General features: G+C 38.6%; 1 protein-coding gene across 4 annotated transcripts; it reads right to left on the bottom strand.

Moving 5' to 3' along the window:
- Window positions 1-710: 710 nt before the first annotated feature.
- On the bottom strand, window positions 711-11,294 carry TLR10 (toll like receptor 10). 4 transcript variants are annotated; one of them, XM_043553460.1, is made up of 5 exons: window positions 11,155-11,293; window positions 10,855-10,941; window positions 4,759-4,856; window positions 3,713-3,943; window positions 711-3,601 (listed from the first exon to the last, which is right to left on the bottom strand). In XM_043553460.1, exon 5 carries the CDS (start codon window positions 3,537-3,539, stop codon window positions 1,110-1,112), a length of 2,430 nt encoding a protein of 809 aa, XP_043409395.1. In that variant the 5' UTR covers window positions 3,540-3,601; window positions 3,713-3,943; window positions 4,759-4,856; window positions 10,855-10,941; window positions 11,155-11,293; the 3' UTR covers window positions 711-1,109. The 4 variants fall into 4 exon arrangements, with proteins under 4 accessions (XP_043409395.1, XP_043409425.1, XP_043409405.1 ...); XM_043553490.1 differs by lacking the exon at window positions 3,713-3,943 and having other exon boundaries at window positions 11,155-11,294; XM_043553470.1 differs by lacking the exons at window positions 10,855-10,941; window positions 11,155-11,293 and having other exon boundaries at window positions 4,759-5,732.
- Window positions 11,295-18,507: the final 7,213 nt, after the last annotated feature.

Raw genomic sequence — 18,507 nt, 5'->3', positions numbered from 1 at the left:
AGGGACTGAGTAAACACCTGTTGATATAAGGGCAGAGGGAAGTCTGTCCTTGCCTTTGAGGAGCTCATACTCTAATGAGAATGGGAAACTTTAAAAATATGTATGATCAGTTTGTGATAGAAATATATTTGAAGTGTTATGGAGAATCAAGGGGCATCATACTTAGAAGTGAGGAAGTTTTCAAAAAAAAAAGTTGACATTTGGATTGTACAGTCAGTCATGCAATATGTTAAGGTCTGGGGGCAGAGAAAGAGACGGAATGTTCTGGAAAAGGGCCAATAACTTGATACGGCTCAATGATAGGAGGCAGGAAGGTAACAGGAGATTGGTGTCAGATCTTAAACAAGCATGGCCATTTTCTTCCTTTATCAGGTGGGTAAGTCACAGAAATTTTTCTAATGAAGGAGGTAACATTTTTTGAAATATAATTTTGCAAAATTTAGAAAAGCTTGTTTTCTTTCTATGACTGGGGAGACTAGAAAGGAAGAATCAAGCAAAATGAGTAGGATGCGTAGGCTTTAAACATTATCTTTCTTGTTTTTTCTACCTAATAAAGAAATATAGATTCACTTAAGCAACTCCAACATTATGGAAATATACAACATAGAAACCAAAAGTTTTCTGTAATATAACCTCCCAGGCCTAAACCACTGTTACTATACCAAAGTGAAATTGCCAAAGTATACCAAAGTATGCCAAAGTACTGAATATAGATTCATTTAGACTTTATTTCAATATATAAACCACCATATTAATATAATTTTCTCCATACCAGTAAATATAGAACTATCTCATTCTTTTTAATGGCTGTGTAACATTTTATCGCATTAATGAACTATAATTTATTGAATTCGTTTTTATTCTGTGGAAACATGAGCTGTTTTCAATTTTTCAGTATTACAAATATTCTGGGATGAACACCGTTTTATAGAAGCCTTTGCAAATTTGTATTTCTGTAGGATACATTCTTAGAAATCCTTCGAGGAAGTGACATAAAAGTAGTCATTTTTCATTTAAATGATATTGCCAAATAACCATCATAAAGGGTGTATCAATTTCTATCCCCATGGTGTATGCAAGGCCCATTTCCCTACGGGAAGGGAGGATTTTTATAGGCAGTCTGTTCTTATCAGAGAGATTACAGAACCTTGAGACTCTTCATTCAGCTCCACAAATGTCTGTAGTTCACACATCTCTCTGGTTTCTAATAAATTAACATTAATAGACGCTCTAAGTTTTGCCCAAAAAAGTCCACATTTACGCCTATCTTTGGGCCATTCCAAGTATGCTTTCTTTTCCATAAGAGCTTTCAGCTTAGGATACCTGGTAGGAACACAGTAGAGTGGAATGGGTTCTAGCAAGATAAAAATTATGTAATCAGAATTTTCATGGAAGAGATTTTGGTGGGCAAAGTAAAGTTCATAATGGCACCACTCACTCTGGACAAAGTTGGGAGACAAAACAAAGATGGACTTACAGCTTTTCTCAATGCAGTTCGTGATATTTTCAGTAATGGTCTTACCAGGATCAAAGTTTCCTTCATGAAGGCAAATCAAGTTCTCTTCTTTCTCTAGATTGGGAATTAATTCATGCTTCACCCAGGTAGAATCATGTTTATTGTATGAAATAAACACATAGAACTGGACATTTCTCTTGAGTTGTTCTTGGGTTGTCTTCCTAATCCTCTGCAATGTCTGTGTCCACTGACCTAGCATCCTGAGATACCAGGGCAGATCAAAGTAGAGGCAGCAGAAGGCCATAGCCGTCCCCAGAACTAGCATGATAACCACAATGGTGACAATCAACAGAGCTGTGTTGCAAGATAATTCAGGAAGATGAACATCCTTTAATCGAGTCCCCTTTAGATTCAAAGGGTATTCACAGATATATGAATCTGACCATCCAATCATCATGCCCTGTGAATATTTTTCCAGCTGAATGAAATCTCTTAATTCACAGGTACACCGGAATGGGTTTCGTCCTGCATTCAGAGTCTTAACTTCCTGACAGCTCTGGAAAAAATCCAGAGATGGGCTGAGAATTAAGTTCATTTCAATGTTCAGAATTGAGAGTTTTCTGAAATGACTGCACCCAGGAAGATCAGTTAGAAAGTTAAATGCGAGATTTAGTTCTCGCAAAGACTTCAGATGAATAATCTCTTTAGGGACAGTTTGAATTTTGTTATTATTCAGGTCAAGTATTTGAATACTTCTGGGCAAGCACCTGAAAACAGAATCAGCAAATTTGTTGGATGACAGGTTCATAGTGATCAAGGTTTCTGGCCAAAAGCAATTTTCATCATTTTCATATTGTAACAGATTCTGGCTGAGATCTAAGTGCTTCAAGGATGTGTTGTTGGCAAAGAAACTCACTAAAGAAAGTGTCTCCAATTTATTGCCCTTCAAAATTAAAGTTTTCAAATGAGGCAATTGGATAGGTTGCTTAAACAGGTCATCTGTTAAGATATTATCAGCAAAATTTAAATGTTTGAATCTTGTAGGATAATTAGGAAACCGCATGTGTGGCATTTGTGCATCTGATATAGTCAGGTTTTCTATATCCATTTTGGTAAAAAGCAAGTAGACCCTTTCCTGTGGAATATAAAAAATTCTGAACTGTATGTGCTCCAATTTTATAGTTCTCATTGCAGTATTTGAGTAATCAAATGAATTATGGTCAAGATAAACCTTGCCTCCAAAAGTCACATGTTGGACTTGGAAGCATTCTACTGATGTATGCCAAACAAACTGGAAGATGAGGAGAAGGTCGTCCCAGAGTAAATCAACTTTATTAAGCAATAAAATAGATGTCTTGGAATTCGCTAAAGTAAGATTTTGTTGAGTTTCATAACTTGAAAATTGGCTTTTGCCGTCTATGTTTGTCATTTCTAGTATTTTTGAAGTCTTGATTCCGTCACGCAAAAGAACCCAGAAATTTGTGTTCATTGGTAAAACAATATGAAGTTTTGTTGTGTTTAAGATGGGCAGGCTACCTTCTTCATAATAAGAAAGACTTCTTAATCCTAAGAAGACTGTATTTAGATGCAAATGAGAAATTTTCTGGAAATCTGATTTTCGTATTTTTGCCCCACTCAAACCCAGGATTTCCAAATGTGACATGTTGCCAGCCTCCTCATGGATAGGCACACTGTCAAAGTCATTGAAAGAAAGATCTAAATGTCTGAGACCTGCCAGTGAATACCAAGTTACAATCTTCAATCTGTTGTAAGACAAATCTAAATATCTTAACTCTCTGTTGAATTCAAAGGTCTTGATATCCATCTCTTGGATTCTGTTATGGCATAGAATCAAAACTTTCAGTTTAGAGACAGAACTGAAATCTGAACTCTGAAGCTGAGAAAGGAGGTTGTAGGATAAATCCAGTGTGGTTGTGGTTGGGGTCAAGTCTGCAGGAACCTTTCTTAGGGACATGTTGGAGCAGTTGGTTGTCAATTCCCTGTCTTCTGGCGGCTTTGACGCGTAGCCCAGCACTGACATAACAATACTACAAAATACATAAATGCTTCTGATAAGTGTCATTGTAATTCCAAGGATTCAATCACTTGGTTCCTTCATATGGATGATGAAGATGAGTTCAAATCCTAGAAAGATATATAATGTTAAATGGTTATGTCATTTTTTAAATCCTACAGGATTATTTTTGATGCCCAAAATTCACTATATTCACCAAGAGTTTGGAACAGAGTTCTAACCTGTATATTGAGTCTTTGACATGATCTGAGATCGTGACATGATCTGAGAGTTTGGCTTACAGATTCCCAAGCCAGTTGCTGTGCATATCCCCATCACTGAGGCAAGTCAGAATTCCCAGAAGGGATACATATAATAGTTGGCAGAAGTGCCTTTCTCCCAGTTCAACTTCGGAATTTCATTGCCAGGCCATATTCAACACTCCCTTGCATCCCATTTGGATAGCCTGAAGGCTTTAAGAAAATTGAAAATGAAAAATTTTAAGATTTTATTCTTTTAGAGAAGTTTAAGGCTCACAGAAAGATTGAGGAGAAAGTATAGAAATTTTTCCATATCCCCCCCAACCCCACACCTGCATGGCCTCCCCAGTTAGCAACATCCTCCATCAGTATGGCACACTTGTTACAATCGATGGACCTACATTGACACAGTATAATCACTCAAAGTCCACAATTGACATTATTGTTGACTCTTGGTGTTGGACATTCTATGAGTTTGGACAAACGTATAGTGGCATGCATTCATCATTATGCATACATTCATTGCCCTAAAAATCCTCTATGCTCTGCCTATTCATCTTCCTTGTACTCCACAACCCTTTAGAACCATTGATATTTTTATTGTCTCCATAGTTTTGTCCTTTTCAGACTGTCATTTGGCTGGAAACATACAGTATATAGCTTTTTCAGATTGGCTTATTTTACTTACTAGTATGCATTTAAAGTTCCTCCATTCTTTGCATAGTTTGATAGTTTGTTTCCTTTTAGCACAGGATAGTATTCCATTATCTGGATGTACCATAGTTTGTTTATCCATTCACCTACTGAAGGACATGTTGGTTTCTTCCAAGTTTTGGCAATTATGAATACAGCAGCTATAAACATCTATGTGCAGTTTTTGTGCAAGATTTAAACTCTCAATGAAGGTACTTTTTTATTACCAAATACTATGGGCTCCTGAATTAACGTCAAGGAATTGTTCCTCAACTTTTACATTTGTGGACATGGAGAGTCCTTTGAGCTAATATCTGATTTTCAACAATGCTTACCCATACACATGGAAGGTCTAAAACAGAAATAAACAGAATGGTTCCTGTCCTTATGGTTCCATATGTCTTCAGGTTGGTGGCAACAGCAATCTGGATCACTGACAAATAAGAGAAATAATGATAATAACAGTTTCCATTTCTTGGGGGCTTTCTACAGTGCCAAAATATATACACCATGTCTGCACAGGTACATGGGCACACACACACATAGCTTCTCAGAACAATGGGATAGCATGAACAGCAGAGAGGTCTCACTACACCATATCTTCCCATGGAGTATTATATCTTTTGTTCCTCCTGCTGTTTTGTGGGAGTGACCAGCCTGAGGAAAGTGAGAGTTGGTGTGTATTGGGCACATGTATTAAGCAGAATATACACGCATGTATTAAGCAGGAAAACTCTCACCAAGGTACTTACCTCACCTTGGTGTTTTCCCAGTGCATGGTATAGGAAGACATAAAGTTTAAGAGTTTACAAATTTAATATTAGAATCTAACCACTTCTTGATAGAGACCCAGGGGTTCTTTCCTATCAACCTTGTGCCTCTTCAGTCATTTCCACCCAACAAACAGAGGAATCTTTAAAATGTACATCAGAATCTGACCCTCTTCTAGTACAAATCCTCCACTATTTTCTTATTTCAACTGGAGGAAAATCCTGAGTCCTTGCAACAGCTGACATCTTCAATCCATTTCTCCAACTCTAGTCTGGTCATTCCTTACACTTTCCAAGCATGCTCCCACATCAGATTTTTGAACTTGGATTTGCTGTTCTTTTTCCAAAATACACTTTCCCTAGATGACAAGTGGCATGCTCCCTCACTCCCTTCACATCTCTGCATGAAGATCACCACATCAGAGAGACTTTTTTGACCACCCTCTACAAAATATCACTCCCCACTCTCTATTCTCCTTATCTTAAAGTTATGTTTCTTTTCTTTTTTAAAAAACATTTTTATGTTCATTATTTTTGAGAGACAGAGAGAGACAGAGCATGAGCAGGGGAGGGGCAGAGAGAGAGAGAGGGAGACACACAATTCAAAGCAGGCTCCAAGCTCAGAGCTATCAGCAGAGCCTGATGTGGGGCTCAAAGTCGTGAAATGCAAGATCATGACTTGAGCTGAAGTCAGATGCTTAACCAACTGAGCCACCCAGGTGCCCCAAAAAGTTATTTTTCTTTCTAGCCCTTCTCACCACCTAACATGCACATTTATTATTTTTTTATAGACTCTCTTTTCTTACCCCTTACTAGAATGTAAGCTATGTAGGAACAGAAGTTCTATCTGTTTTATTCACTGCTATAGCCCCAGTGCCCAGAAAGGTTCCCAGCAGAGTGAGTACTTAATAAATATATTGAATAATAAATATTAGGAAAAACTTAGTTCTTTAATTGCCTCTGTTCTGTGTCCAAACAACTTGAAGTCTGACTCTTCTCTCAAAGTCCTCAGAATTCTGCATCCATGAGTTTCCTCATCTGTAAAATGCAGGAAATAGTACTCCCCTCCCAGAGTTTCAAGATAAATAAATGAGATAATATGTATGAAGGCATGGTGGGGGGACAAAACAGGCAGAACTCATACAAGAGGACACCTGGAATATTACCTCATGCTCATCTAGATTTTTCTTTCTCTAGAACCTGCCTAAGTTTGTCGTTGTTGTTTAGAAATTCTAGAAAATGTGGACATTTCCCAAAATAACTTAAAAATGAAATACTTTATAAAACTATTTTGTAGAATATAGAAAAATGGATACAGAATTGTTTGACCATCTTGTGACATGACTGTGAAGAGAAAACTTTGATTTTGATATTCCTTGTCCATTGTGTGCTCAGGGGAAGAAAGCACAAAAGACACTGGGTGGGGAATGGGGTTGAGAAGATGGTAACCTGGAACTGACCTGGGGTTTTCACCTTTCCACTGAGAATATTCTTCCAATTTATCCCAGGTAGCCTTTTCTTGGTCACTCCTTTTTATATGACACTTAATATAGCATCCAATGATCAATATAAGAACAAACCACGAACATAAAAAAAGAGCCCCTATAATACAACTTTATGTTCGTGATAATTTTCCAGATTTTAAAAAATATGGGAAAATAAATTTGTTACCAGTACCATAACATTAATCCATTACCCACCTTTAGGATGACCTTAGTAACTTGTCCTGGGTGATGAATCCATACATTTATATCTATTCAAGGCAGATAGCATCTCCACTCCATACTGACTCTGTCATGCAAATGAGGCAGTGGCCACTTGATGTCTTTTTAATAACAACCACTAACATTCATTGAGCTATGTAATACTAATTGTATATAGCTTGATCCTTACAACAACAGCCTTACAGCGTCACTGCTACCGCAGTTCACCTTTCACAGATATGGAAGGTGGTGCTTAGAGAGGTCATATGACTGCCTCAGAGTCACAAAGTTAATAGATGGTGAGTCCAGTGCCTGGTGTCTTAGCCCCTCAGCTACTTTGTCTCTCTAGGGTGAGTCAAGGTAAATTTGTTTTCAAAATATCTTGTAATAACCTAATCATAATAAAATTATATCTCACTAAGTCGTACCGATTCTTTAAACTTTCCCATCATAGAGTCCAAGGAACCTAATGAGTAAGTCCGCAAATGCCACACAGTTTAGGTTTTATATCAATTACTTACGAGGACTGACATGGACTGAACCATTCTGTGGAGCCCTGTCTTGTTTAAGCCACTATATTTTGTTACAGCAGCCAACCTATGTCCTAACTACATACTGTTACATTTAGAATAAAACCCAAACACCTGAAATTGGTTTATAACACTCTCCATGAGCTGCTCTTGCTTCTTTCTAGGATCTCTCTTCATACCACTCTTCTCCTGGCCCTCTACACTCCAGTCATACTGTCCTTCTTTTTGCTCTCTGGCCACAACTATACTCTCTCTGACCTTAGGACTTTGCACTGGATTTCCCGCCCCCCTCTCCCTTGGGTTACTCTTTCCCAACCCTTCCTTGGCTGGATCTCTCTTCTCATTTCGATCTTGGCTTAAAAAGTTTATCTCCTAAGGGCGCCTGGGTGGCTTAGTTGGTTGAGCCTCCGACTTTGGCTCAGGTCATGATCTCACGGTCTGTGGGTTTGAGCCCCGCGTCAGGCTCCGTGCTGATAGCTCAGAGGCTGGAGCCTGCTTCGAATTCTGTGTCTCCCTCTCTCTCTGCCCCTCCCCTGCTCACACTCTGTCTCTCAGCAATAAAAAAAATTTTGAAAAAAAAAGTTTATCTCCTCTAAGAGTCCTGACTTGACCACCTACCTAATCTAAAGTGGCCAGACTTGCTATTAGTTCACATCACCTTATTTTATTTCTCTTCAAAACAGAGCACTTGTTTATTGACTGTCTCTTCCACATCTTACACCCATGAGAGAAGAAAGGAGTTGATGAGCTTTTTCACTTCTGTATCCCCACCTAATAGAATAGTGCACAAAGCACATGCTCAGTAAATACTTTTTAAATGTATCTATGAATGAGGGGTGCCTAGCCAGCTCAGTTGTTGAAGTGTGTGACTCTTGATCTCAGGGTTGTGAGTTCGAGCTCCACGTTGGGTGTAGAGATTACTTTGAAAAATAAAGTCTTTTAAAATAAATAAATAAATTCAATTCTGTATCTCTTAGCACATGATGGCACATAATATGTTCTCAAAAATGTGTGTTGAATGAATGAATTTGTGTTGTGAATTCCTGATATGGTGTAGTACATGATGGTCAGATCATGAGTTTGGTGTTGGGGACTGATAGATTTGTGTTCAAGTCCTATCTTAGTCATTTACTGCCTGTGTTAACTTAGACTATTTATTTAACTGCTGAAAGGTTCAATTTTTCATCTATAAAATAAATTTTGTGCAGAGGCACAAGAGATCACGTATATAAATCACTGTTACCATGTGTGGCTTATTCAAATGGTAGCAGTTATCTAGGCCAAGGGTAAGGTGATTTCAGACACAAATTTTAAGGAGTGTCAAGAAATTCAAGAATCAAGATAAACAATGTTTTAATGGAATATTTTAAAAATTAATTTTAACATAAAAATTCACAATGAACAAAATATCAAAATTTTTCGTGAAGACAGGATCAGTATTACTGAATTTTGCTTTTGTCTCAGGATCCAATGTGCCTTGGCAGGACACTGACAGTTATAGTCATTAAACTGACAAAAGTGTTTTTAACATCATCATCTCACAGAGTAATTAAATTTTTAGCAACTTACTTAAAGCCCCTAGGTTCGGAGGCTATGGCCCTTGAAAAATGCGACAATATCTAACCTAGTTGCTACTTCTAGAATCCCCTGAAAGGAGGTGTCATGATCTCTATACATTACTCACCTCTTCTCCCTACCCAATACCACAACCTCATCTGTAATTTATTCTCAAGAAGGGAGAGGAACTAACTCTTTGGAACTTTCCTTAGTGTAAGAAAATAAAAAGGTCTTATCTCTCAGTCAATGCATGTGCACTCTGGCATTTCATTACAACATTTTAAAAAGTATAACATAAAATTTTTATGAAAGATGCATTCAATATGTATTGCATATTTTTATCATACTCCTCCTACTATTACTACTCTGCTGAAAATAGGTAAAAAAGAGAATGACTTTTTAATAGCTTATGATTTAAAAATCCAAATCAGGGCGCCTGGGTGGCGCAGTCGGTTAAGCGTCCGACTTCAGCCAGGTCACGATCTTGTGGTCCGTGAGTTCGAGCCCCGCGTCAGGCTCTGGGCTGATGGCTCAGAGCCTGGAGCCTGCTTCCGATTCTGTGTCTCCCTCTCTCTCTGCCCCTCCCCCATTCATGCTCTGTCTCTCTCTGTCCCAAAAATAAATAAACGTTGAAAAAAAAAATTTTTAAAAATAAAAATAAAAAAAAATAAAAATCCAAATCAAAAGACACTATGAAATGACTGTTAGTGATTTATCAAAGAATACTTAACCATCTAACTTTTCTTTTCCCAGTGATGCAAAAAATTAGAGAAAGGGTTAAAACCTATAGCATGTTGTACAACATTTGCAACATAAGAAAGAGCAAGAATGACATTTTTTGGGTGTCACCTATGTGCCTGGCATAGAGCTAAATGTTTTCCATACACTATCTTGTTCAATCCCTTCAATAACTTAACAAAATGGTGGTCTTTTTAAAAAAGGTTTTTTTAATGTTTGTTTATTTTTGAGAGACAGCACGTGCGCATACATGAGCAGGCGAGGGGCAGACAGAGAGAGAGAGAGAGAGAGAGAGAGAGAGAGAGACACAGAATCTGAAGCAGGCTGCAGGTTCTGAACTGTCGGCACAGAGCCCGACATGGGGCTCAAACTCACGGACTACAGGATCATGACCTGAGCCGAAGTTGGACCCTTTCCCGACTGAGCCACCCAGGCACCCCAAATGGTGGCCATTTTTATCCCTATTTCACAAATGGAGAAGCCAAAAGTCAGAGGTTAAGTAACTTACCCAAAGTAACTCAGTGAATAAGTCACAGAGTATGGATGTGAACCCAGACCTATCTAGTCCCTTCTGGCACCCAGATTGAAGGCTTTTCAAACTGTGAAATGAAGTTTTTTAGGATGTGATTACCCATGTTGATTCCACTCTCAGGGGTAGCTGTTATGGTGGCTTCTTCCTCCCTTCCCACCCCATGTGCCTTTCTCTGAAGTGGCATGCAGCTACTAGGGGTCACTCTGCTAGATATCACAAAGCTCAAGAGACTTTGTCTACATCTATTCCTAAGTTATGAACTCATGAGAACTGAAATAAAACTTAGACCGTACACAGAACTTCAATTCATCACTCAGTATAGGTGGTCTGTGGTAAAGCTCTTCTAGGAATCAGGTGCTTAGGTGCTATTAATCATCCTGTACTCTATAGCGGCCACATGGCCATCTTCAGCCACCATGGACTTTTGCAGGAAACTGAACAAGATATCTACATTGTACAAAATCTATTAGATGGGCTCCTACTTTTTGACATAAAACACAAATGCATAACTTTAGTAAAGGAGCAACAAATATGCTTTAAATAGCCAAAGCAGATGATATTAACATGTACTACAGGAAAATAAAAGCTGGAGAAACCTCACCACAAGGATGGGATCATCCATTCTGAGTAGAAGAACTGACCAGGTTTAATCAGCGACCAGTGAAAGAAAATCCAAACCCTCAAGCACCTACAAGACAGTTCAAGTCCTTAGATCAGTAGCCCCAACATCATTAATTGTTAATCTTTAGATGAATATAGGCAAAATAATAAATACTAAAAATCTGAGTAAGGCTACTTTCCCATGTACATGTGTTCGAATGATCTCTTCTTTAGAAAAGACCCATCCCACCCTTATTTCTTTCTCATGAGTGTTAGAGCAAACAAGGCTAATAGTTCTTACCCCCTGGCTTGCAGCGGCTCTAGCAAAGCTGCAGGTGTGGATGATTTGTTGGCTGGACCAGAACTGGCTGCAGGAGTGCTTGAATCAAGCTTTTCAGTGAAGCTTAAGCTCCTTTGCCCCCTACTGCATGCTAGTGGCATTACACGTTGCATTAATTTATTATAATCTTCAAGCACTTTTTTAAAAAAATGGCAGTAAAATACACATACATAACATCTACTATTTTAACCATTTTAAAAGTTTCTTTATTTGGAGAGAGAGAGAGCAAGCACAAGTGGGAGAGGAAAGAGAGAGGGGGAGAGAAAGAGTCCCACGCAGGTTCTGCACTGTCCGAGCAGAGCGCAATGCAGAGCTCAAACTCTCCAACTGTGAGATCACGACCTGAGCCAAAATCAAGAGTCAGATGCCCAACCGACTGAGTCACCCTGACTCTCCTAACCATTAAAAATTTTTTTTTCTTAAGATTTATTTTTGAGGGGCGCCTGGGTGGCGCAGTCGGTTAAGCGTCCGACTTCAGCCAGGTCACGATCTCGCGGTCCGTGAGTTCGAGCCCCGCCTCAGGCTCTGGGCTGATGGCTCGGAGCCTGGAGCCTGTTTCCCATTCTGTGTCTCCCTCTCTCTCTGCCCCTCCCCCGTTCATGCTCTGTCTCTCTCTGTCCCAAAAATAAGTAAAAACGTTGAAAAAAAAATCAAAAAGAAAAAAAAGATTTATTTTTGAGACACAGAGAGACAGATCATGAGCAGGGGAGGGGCAGAGAGAGAGAGGGAGACACAGAATCTGAAATAGGCTCCAGGCCATCAGCACAGAGCCCCACTCAGGGCTCGAACTCACAAATCGTGAGATCGTGACCTGAGCCAAAGTCAGACGCTTAACTGACTGAGCCACCCAGGTGCCCCCACCCTTAATCATTTTTAAGTGTGGTGCCATCAAGTACATTCATATGGTTGTGCAACCATCACACTGTCTATCTGTAGATCTTCTCATCTTCCCAACCAGAAGCTCTAGACCCATTAAACAATAACTCCACATTCCCCTTCGTCTCCACCCGTGGGGTCCACTATTACATTCTCTGTAGGAGTTTACCTTAGGCACCTCATATGAGTGGAATCATGCAATGTTTGCCCTTTTGTGACTGGCTTAGTGTGTAATGTTTTCGAGGTTCTTCCATGTTGTAACGTGTCTCAGAATTTCCTTCTCTCTCTCTCTCTCTCTCTCTTTCTCTCTCTCTCTCTGTCTTCTAATAACTGAGCCACCTCAAAACTCACTGGTAATGCTAGAAGCATTCTACACTCATCATCTCAGCCCTCCTGCCTCAAATCTGGCCACAGTTGCGTGACTACCTGGTGTAACTGTCACAGTCTTTAAAGGGTGATTGCCCAATTAAACTTATTGTTGACTCCTTATCTAACCTTTTAAGAGGGCACATCTCTATAGCTTCCTGGGACTTCATTCTCTGGTTGGGGTGGCAGGGTGGAAATTATTTCAGTCTGTTCTCTGAAATCTCACCTCCCTTGATGAGAGTTCTTTGGGGCCCAGTTACCCTTTCTGGTCTAGTAATAACTAAAACAAACAAAAAAACCAAAAAGGTTTCTAATACTTTCGTTGAAAACAGTGAGGTCCACACATATCTCATTTCACCTTTCATATTGGACTAGTCTGGCCTCCATGATCAAAACCTGTTCTTCAAGAAATCCTTCTCACTACATAGCAGTGGTGGTAAGGTTCAGTGATGTACCCTCCATTGTCATTCTGGTTCCTTGATGTATCTTTCTTTCTCTAACTGCTCTCACTCTGACTTCAAGATCGAAAGTTTTGTTAAAGAAAAAATTATTCCTAACTCTTGTTAAAGAATGGTAAGGTGGGACTCTGTTCTTCCCTGTTGTGGTATATATTAGAATTGTCTTCTTTAAAGCTGAGTAATATTTTATTTTGTGTATATACCATATTTCTTCATCCACTCATCCATCAATGGATATTTGGGTTGTTTCACCATTTGGCTATTGTGAATAATATTCCTATGAACATGGGGGTTCAAGTCCCTGCTTCCAATTCTATTGGGTTTATACCTAGAAGTGGAATTGCTGGATCATATGGCAATTTTTGGATTAATTTTTTTCAGAACTGCCATATTGTTTCCCAAAGCATTTTAGAGCACTTTGAAGGTTCCTTCCTGCAAAGTTCAGATCAGGGCACCTGGGTGGCTCAGTTGGTTAAGTATCTGACTCTTGATTTCGGCTCAGGTCATGATCTCGTGGTTGAGATCAAGCCCCTCCTTGGACTCCACACTGACATTGTAGAGCCTGCTTGGGATTCTCCCTCTCTTTCTCTCTGTCTCTGCCCCTCCCCCATTTGTATGTGCACTCTCTCTCTCTCAAAATAAATAAATAAACTTCAAAAAAAAATTCTTGTTCTAAGAATGTACTCCCTTCCCAATTTCATATATACATAAACCTATTATAATCATTCATTTTTTAATTGGCCATTCCTCTTGTGGACAATCCATTTGGAAGTTTTTATCTTCACTGGTGATATCCAGCAGTGTCACCTAAATATTTAGTGCAAATAAAAAAAATGAGATTTTTTTTTTTTAAACAATAATATTGGTGGGGGATGCTTGGGTGGCTCAGTTGGTTAAGCATCCAACTACTTTTGATTTTGGCTTAGGTCATGATCTCATGGTCATGGGATCAAGCCCTGCATCAGGCTCTGCTCTGGGCATGGAGCCTGCTTAAGATTCTCTCTCCCTCTGCCCCTCTCCCCCACTTGTGCTCTCTCTCTCTAAAAAAAAAAGAAAAACAAAAGCAAAATAATAACATTGGGGTTTTTCATAAAAAAATGTAATGCATGTATTTCTGCACATACTTTAGGAGGAAACCACACAATAAATAACAGCATAGAGAAAAACAACAACAGAAAATGAACAGTCTACTGCACACTAAACATATGTAAACATGTCTATAAAAATAGGTAACTGGAGGTACACCCATTAGGAGTGTGGGGAGGGAATTCCTAGTTTGTTGGATAAACTAAGCTCTAAAATCTCTTTCATTTCAGAAGTTCTCAAACCACTATAATCAGGACACTCACATTCTATTGTGGTCCTCTTATGGAAAAAATTACTTGTATTTTTTTTGCTGTCCAAAGACATATTCTTCCTTTTTCAGAGCTCAAAATGTTTAAACACTTTTGCCCTGCCGGTGAATGGAGTTTCTTTTACTTATTTTTTAAAATTTGTTTATTTTGAGAGGGGGGAGGGGTAAAGAGAGAGGATCCCACAGAGACTCCACGCTGTGAGTGCAGAGCCTGATATCAGGTTCTATCTCACTAACCATGAGATCATGACCTGAGCTGAAATCAAGAGTCAGACACTTAACTGACTGAGCCACCTGGTGCCCCTTCTTTACTTATTTTTTTAATTTACTTATCAAAAACAAGCGGATCCCAGTTAAACAGTAGTATTCTGGGGTCACCTGGGTGGCTCAGTCTGTTAAGCATCCAATTCTTGATCTCAGCTCAGGTCATGATCACACAGTTGGTAAGATCGAGCCCCACATCAGGCTCTGTGCTGATAGCACGGAATCTGCTTGGGATTTTCTCTCTCCCTATCTCTTTGCCCCTCTTCTGCTTGTACTCTGTCTCTCTCAAAATAAATAAATATTTTTTAAAGCAGTATTCTGTGTCATTATCGCCATCATCATCATCATGATTGCTTGATTTACTTTTCTAAAGTAAATACAGGAAGTATTATAGGAAGTATTACATACAAGATATTGGCTAATCCTCACCAGAAACTCCACAAAACTTGCGTATAATTCCCATTTGACAGATGATGAAACGAGTCCAGAGAGAATAAGAAACTTGCCCAAGGTAATCATCCAGTAAGAAATGGAGTCAAGATTCAAAACTGAGCCTGTCTGAGTCAAAGGCCACAGTGTTTTCACTATTCCAGGTGACCAAAAGTTTATGTACTACTCTCTCTGCCTTCATCTGGAATTTCTAAATATTTAAATCCTTATTTACACTTAGCAGTAGTAACAGTAAGCTCAAAACCATATTCACTGATAATTTGGGGGTATAATTTTTTTTATTCTCTCCAAAAATCTTTCCCCTTTATCTGTCCCTTTTTTCCCCTCTTCTCTTACTCTGAGCTTCGGAGATATCTGCCATGGTAACACCTCCACACACACATACAAACACATACATTCTCTCTTTCACATAATTTTCCCCTCTTAAGATATCCTTCATATATAGGTTTCAGTGAACAGAGAACCCTTTGTTACCTTAGGTGGTTGGAGGTTTATTTTAAAGATACTCCAGAAGTAAGGAAGGCTACCAGATCTCACAGAGAACTTAAAAAAAAAAATGGCTACCACAGTAGCCCTGGTTGGACCATCTCATTGTATCCTCCAAAGTGGGCAAAGGCTGTTCTCTACTCTAGTAATGAGTCAACTTCTCTTTGACTCTTCCTCTTTCTTAATCTGCTCCTCTTTCTACTGCCAGCTTCTCTTTATTGCTGCCTTTGCTTCTATTTCTTACTACAGCCTGTTCTTAGTGTTATAGCTTATGGGCAGGACAGAGGCTCATAATGAGGGTACTTCCCAAAGGTAAGAAATCTTATTGAATCTTTGTATCCAAGGAGCTCCAAAATGGAGTATCTCTATTTGGCAGAGGACCCATATCTGATAGTATACTGGCCTATTTTACATCTTGCCTTTGATAAGGCCTAGGTCCCTGATCTGGGCAGGTAGGAAAGTCCTGTATTTCAAGGCTTCCAGCTGGTGGAAGGAAGAGACTGGGGTTGCTTAAAGCCACCGCAGGCTAGCTCATAGTCTAGTACTAAGTATGTGTTGAGTAAAGTTCCTCTAGTTTAGTTAGAAATATCAGTAAGAGAAAATAGTGACATAGTGTATTTTTTCTGAATTAATATTTCTCAAAAATAAAAGGTAACAAAATTCTCACATGGTTAGGAAATTCTAATACTTTATCATTCATTTACTATACTTGACAAGTATAAGGAAGGGAAAAAATTTTTGTTTGAACAAATAAATTGAATGGTCCTAAATATGTAATGGAAACCTAAACAAAGACTTTGCAGAGATTTGGTAAATACTTCATGATCAACGAGTAGAGCAGCACTGTCCAATAGAATATAGATGATGAAAGCCACACAAGTAACTTTAAGTTACCTAGTAACTATATTTATTTTATTTTATTTTATTTTATTTTACTTAATGTTTATTTATTTTTGAGAGAGAGACACACAGTGTGTGCAGGGGAGGGGCAGAGAGAGAGGGAGACCACAGAATCCAAAGCAGGCTCCAGGTTTCATGCTGTCAGCCCAGAGCCAGATATGGGGCTCCAACCTACAAACTATGAGATCATGACCTGAGCTGAAGTCTGATGCTTACCTGACTAAGCCACCCAGGTGCTCTTCTAGTAACTACATTTAAAGAGACAAAAAGAAACAGGTTAAGTTAGTTTCAATATATATTGAATCAATTGATATATTGTATCAAAATATTAACATATAGTCAATATAAAAACTATTAAGATATTTCTTTTTTTTTTTCATACAGCATGTTAGAAGTCTGCTACATGTTTTACATTTCCGCCACAATTCAACTCAGACTTGTCACATTTCAAGCACTTGACAGCCAAATATGGCTAGTGGTTACCATATTGAACAAATAGGGCTCGAGCCTTAAGCTAATTAATGACCATCCTATAATTAGCCAACAAACTGGAACTCCTGTTCACCCACAGAATTTTCCCCACTAATGAAAAATATTGATATTTCTCATTTCCTCACCTCTTCTAATTCCAATTCCTGCTCCCTTTCTCAAACAATCCTATTCACTCTTCAAATGACCCTATTGTAGAAACATCTATCTGGACCTGTGTCCTCAGAAATTACCCCAAAGGCATTAGGGTTAAGCTTATGTATACATATACATATACATATACATATACATATACGTATACATATTAGAGGTAGAATGGGGGAAAGAAGAGGGAAGATAAGCAAATAAGAAAGATTAAAGAAGGAAAGAGACAGGGGCATCTGGGTGGCTTAGTTGGTTAAGCATCCAACTTTGGCTCAGGTCATGAGCTCATGGTTCATGGTTTCAAGCCCCATGTCAAGCTCTGTGCTGACAGCGTGGAGCCTGGAGCCTGATTCAGATTCTGTGTCTCCCTCTCTTTCTGCTCCTCCCCCACTCATACTACTGTCTCTCTCTCTCTCTCTCTCTCTCTCTCTCAAAAATAAAGCTTTTAAAAAAATTTTAAAAAGGAAAGAGAGAAAATGGAAGGCTTTTAAAAGCAGAAAAGATAGCAAATCTAAAGGAGAAAACAAAAACATAGGGGAAAGAACAGGGGACAACAAAATGGAGAAAATCAGGATGAAGACAAGGGACAGGATAGGAACGGAGATCAAAAATAAGTGGTGGGGGGAATAAAATTTATAGGCTAAAGAAGGGAGTGGCAAAGGGAAAAAAAGTAGAGAAGGAAAGGAGGGAAGTCTGGATTTCTCATCCAGGTGCCCATTATTATTATAGCTTTATTAATAGGTTGCTTAATGTTTGTTGTATTTTTTTAATGTTTCTGTATTTATTCTGAGAGAGAGAAAGCGTGAGTAAGCGAGGGATAGAGAGAGAGGGAGAGAGAGAGACCCCCAAGCAGGCTTCTCGCTCAGCACACAGCTGGACACAGGGCTTGATCTCATGACCATGAGATCATGGCCTGAGCCAAAATCAAGAGTCAGACACTTAACCGCCTGAGCCACCCAGGCGCCCCACTTAATGTTTGTTTTAGACCAAGTTATAGAGAAACACACTAATGTAACAAACATCCTGTAAGACACATCAACAGGAGAAATCTCCCTAGATTTCTTTGTTTTCAACCAAATACTTACAATGTTTTGATTGAATATGAAAAAAATTACACACTGAATCAGATATCTTCCAATATATCCAGTGGTGTGCTAGAGCTGGGTTATACCAGCTCATAAGAGCAAAGTTTTAATTTTTAAGAATTTTGTGAAACAGTTTCCCAAAACAACTATTATTAAAAATTAAATTGTATATGCTTGCAATTAAATAAACTATATTAAAAACAAAATAATAGATACTCAAAACTCATCACTTCATAATTATTTTTTAGATATTTACTATTTATTATGTTCTTAAAGTTATTTATGTGTTTTATATCTGTATAGCTGAAACACCATAGAGAATTAATAACATTGTCTTTCTTGGTTTTTACCTGCTATAGTGGAACACATACTCCAGTAATTTCCTAAGAAAAAGTGTTTTGAGGGTTAATTTAGAGCAGAAGCTTAATGTCCTCCTTCATAT

The sequence above is a fragment of the Prionailurus bengalensis genome, chromosome B1 (assembly GCF_016509475.1).
Source record: "Prionailurus bengalensis isolate Pbe53 chromosome B1, Fcat_Pben_1.1_paternal_pri, whole genome shotgun sequence".
Classification (NCBI taxonomy): Eukaryota; Metazoa; Chordata; class Mammalia; order Carnivora; family Felidae; genus Prionailurus; species Prionailurus bengalensis.
The sequence above is the reverse complement of the archived record's forward strand: the minus strand, read 5'-3'. Positions and strand labels throughout refer to the sequence as shown.

What these genes read in the sequence shown, in the direction of transcription:
- TLR10 (XM_043553490.1), bottom strand. Translation starts at nt 3,539, where the DNA reads ATGACACTTATCAGAAGCATTTATGTATTTTGTAGTATTGTTATGTCA.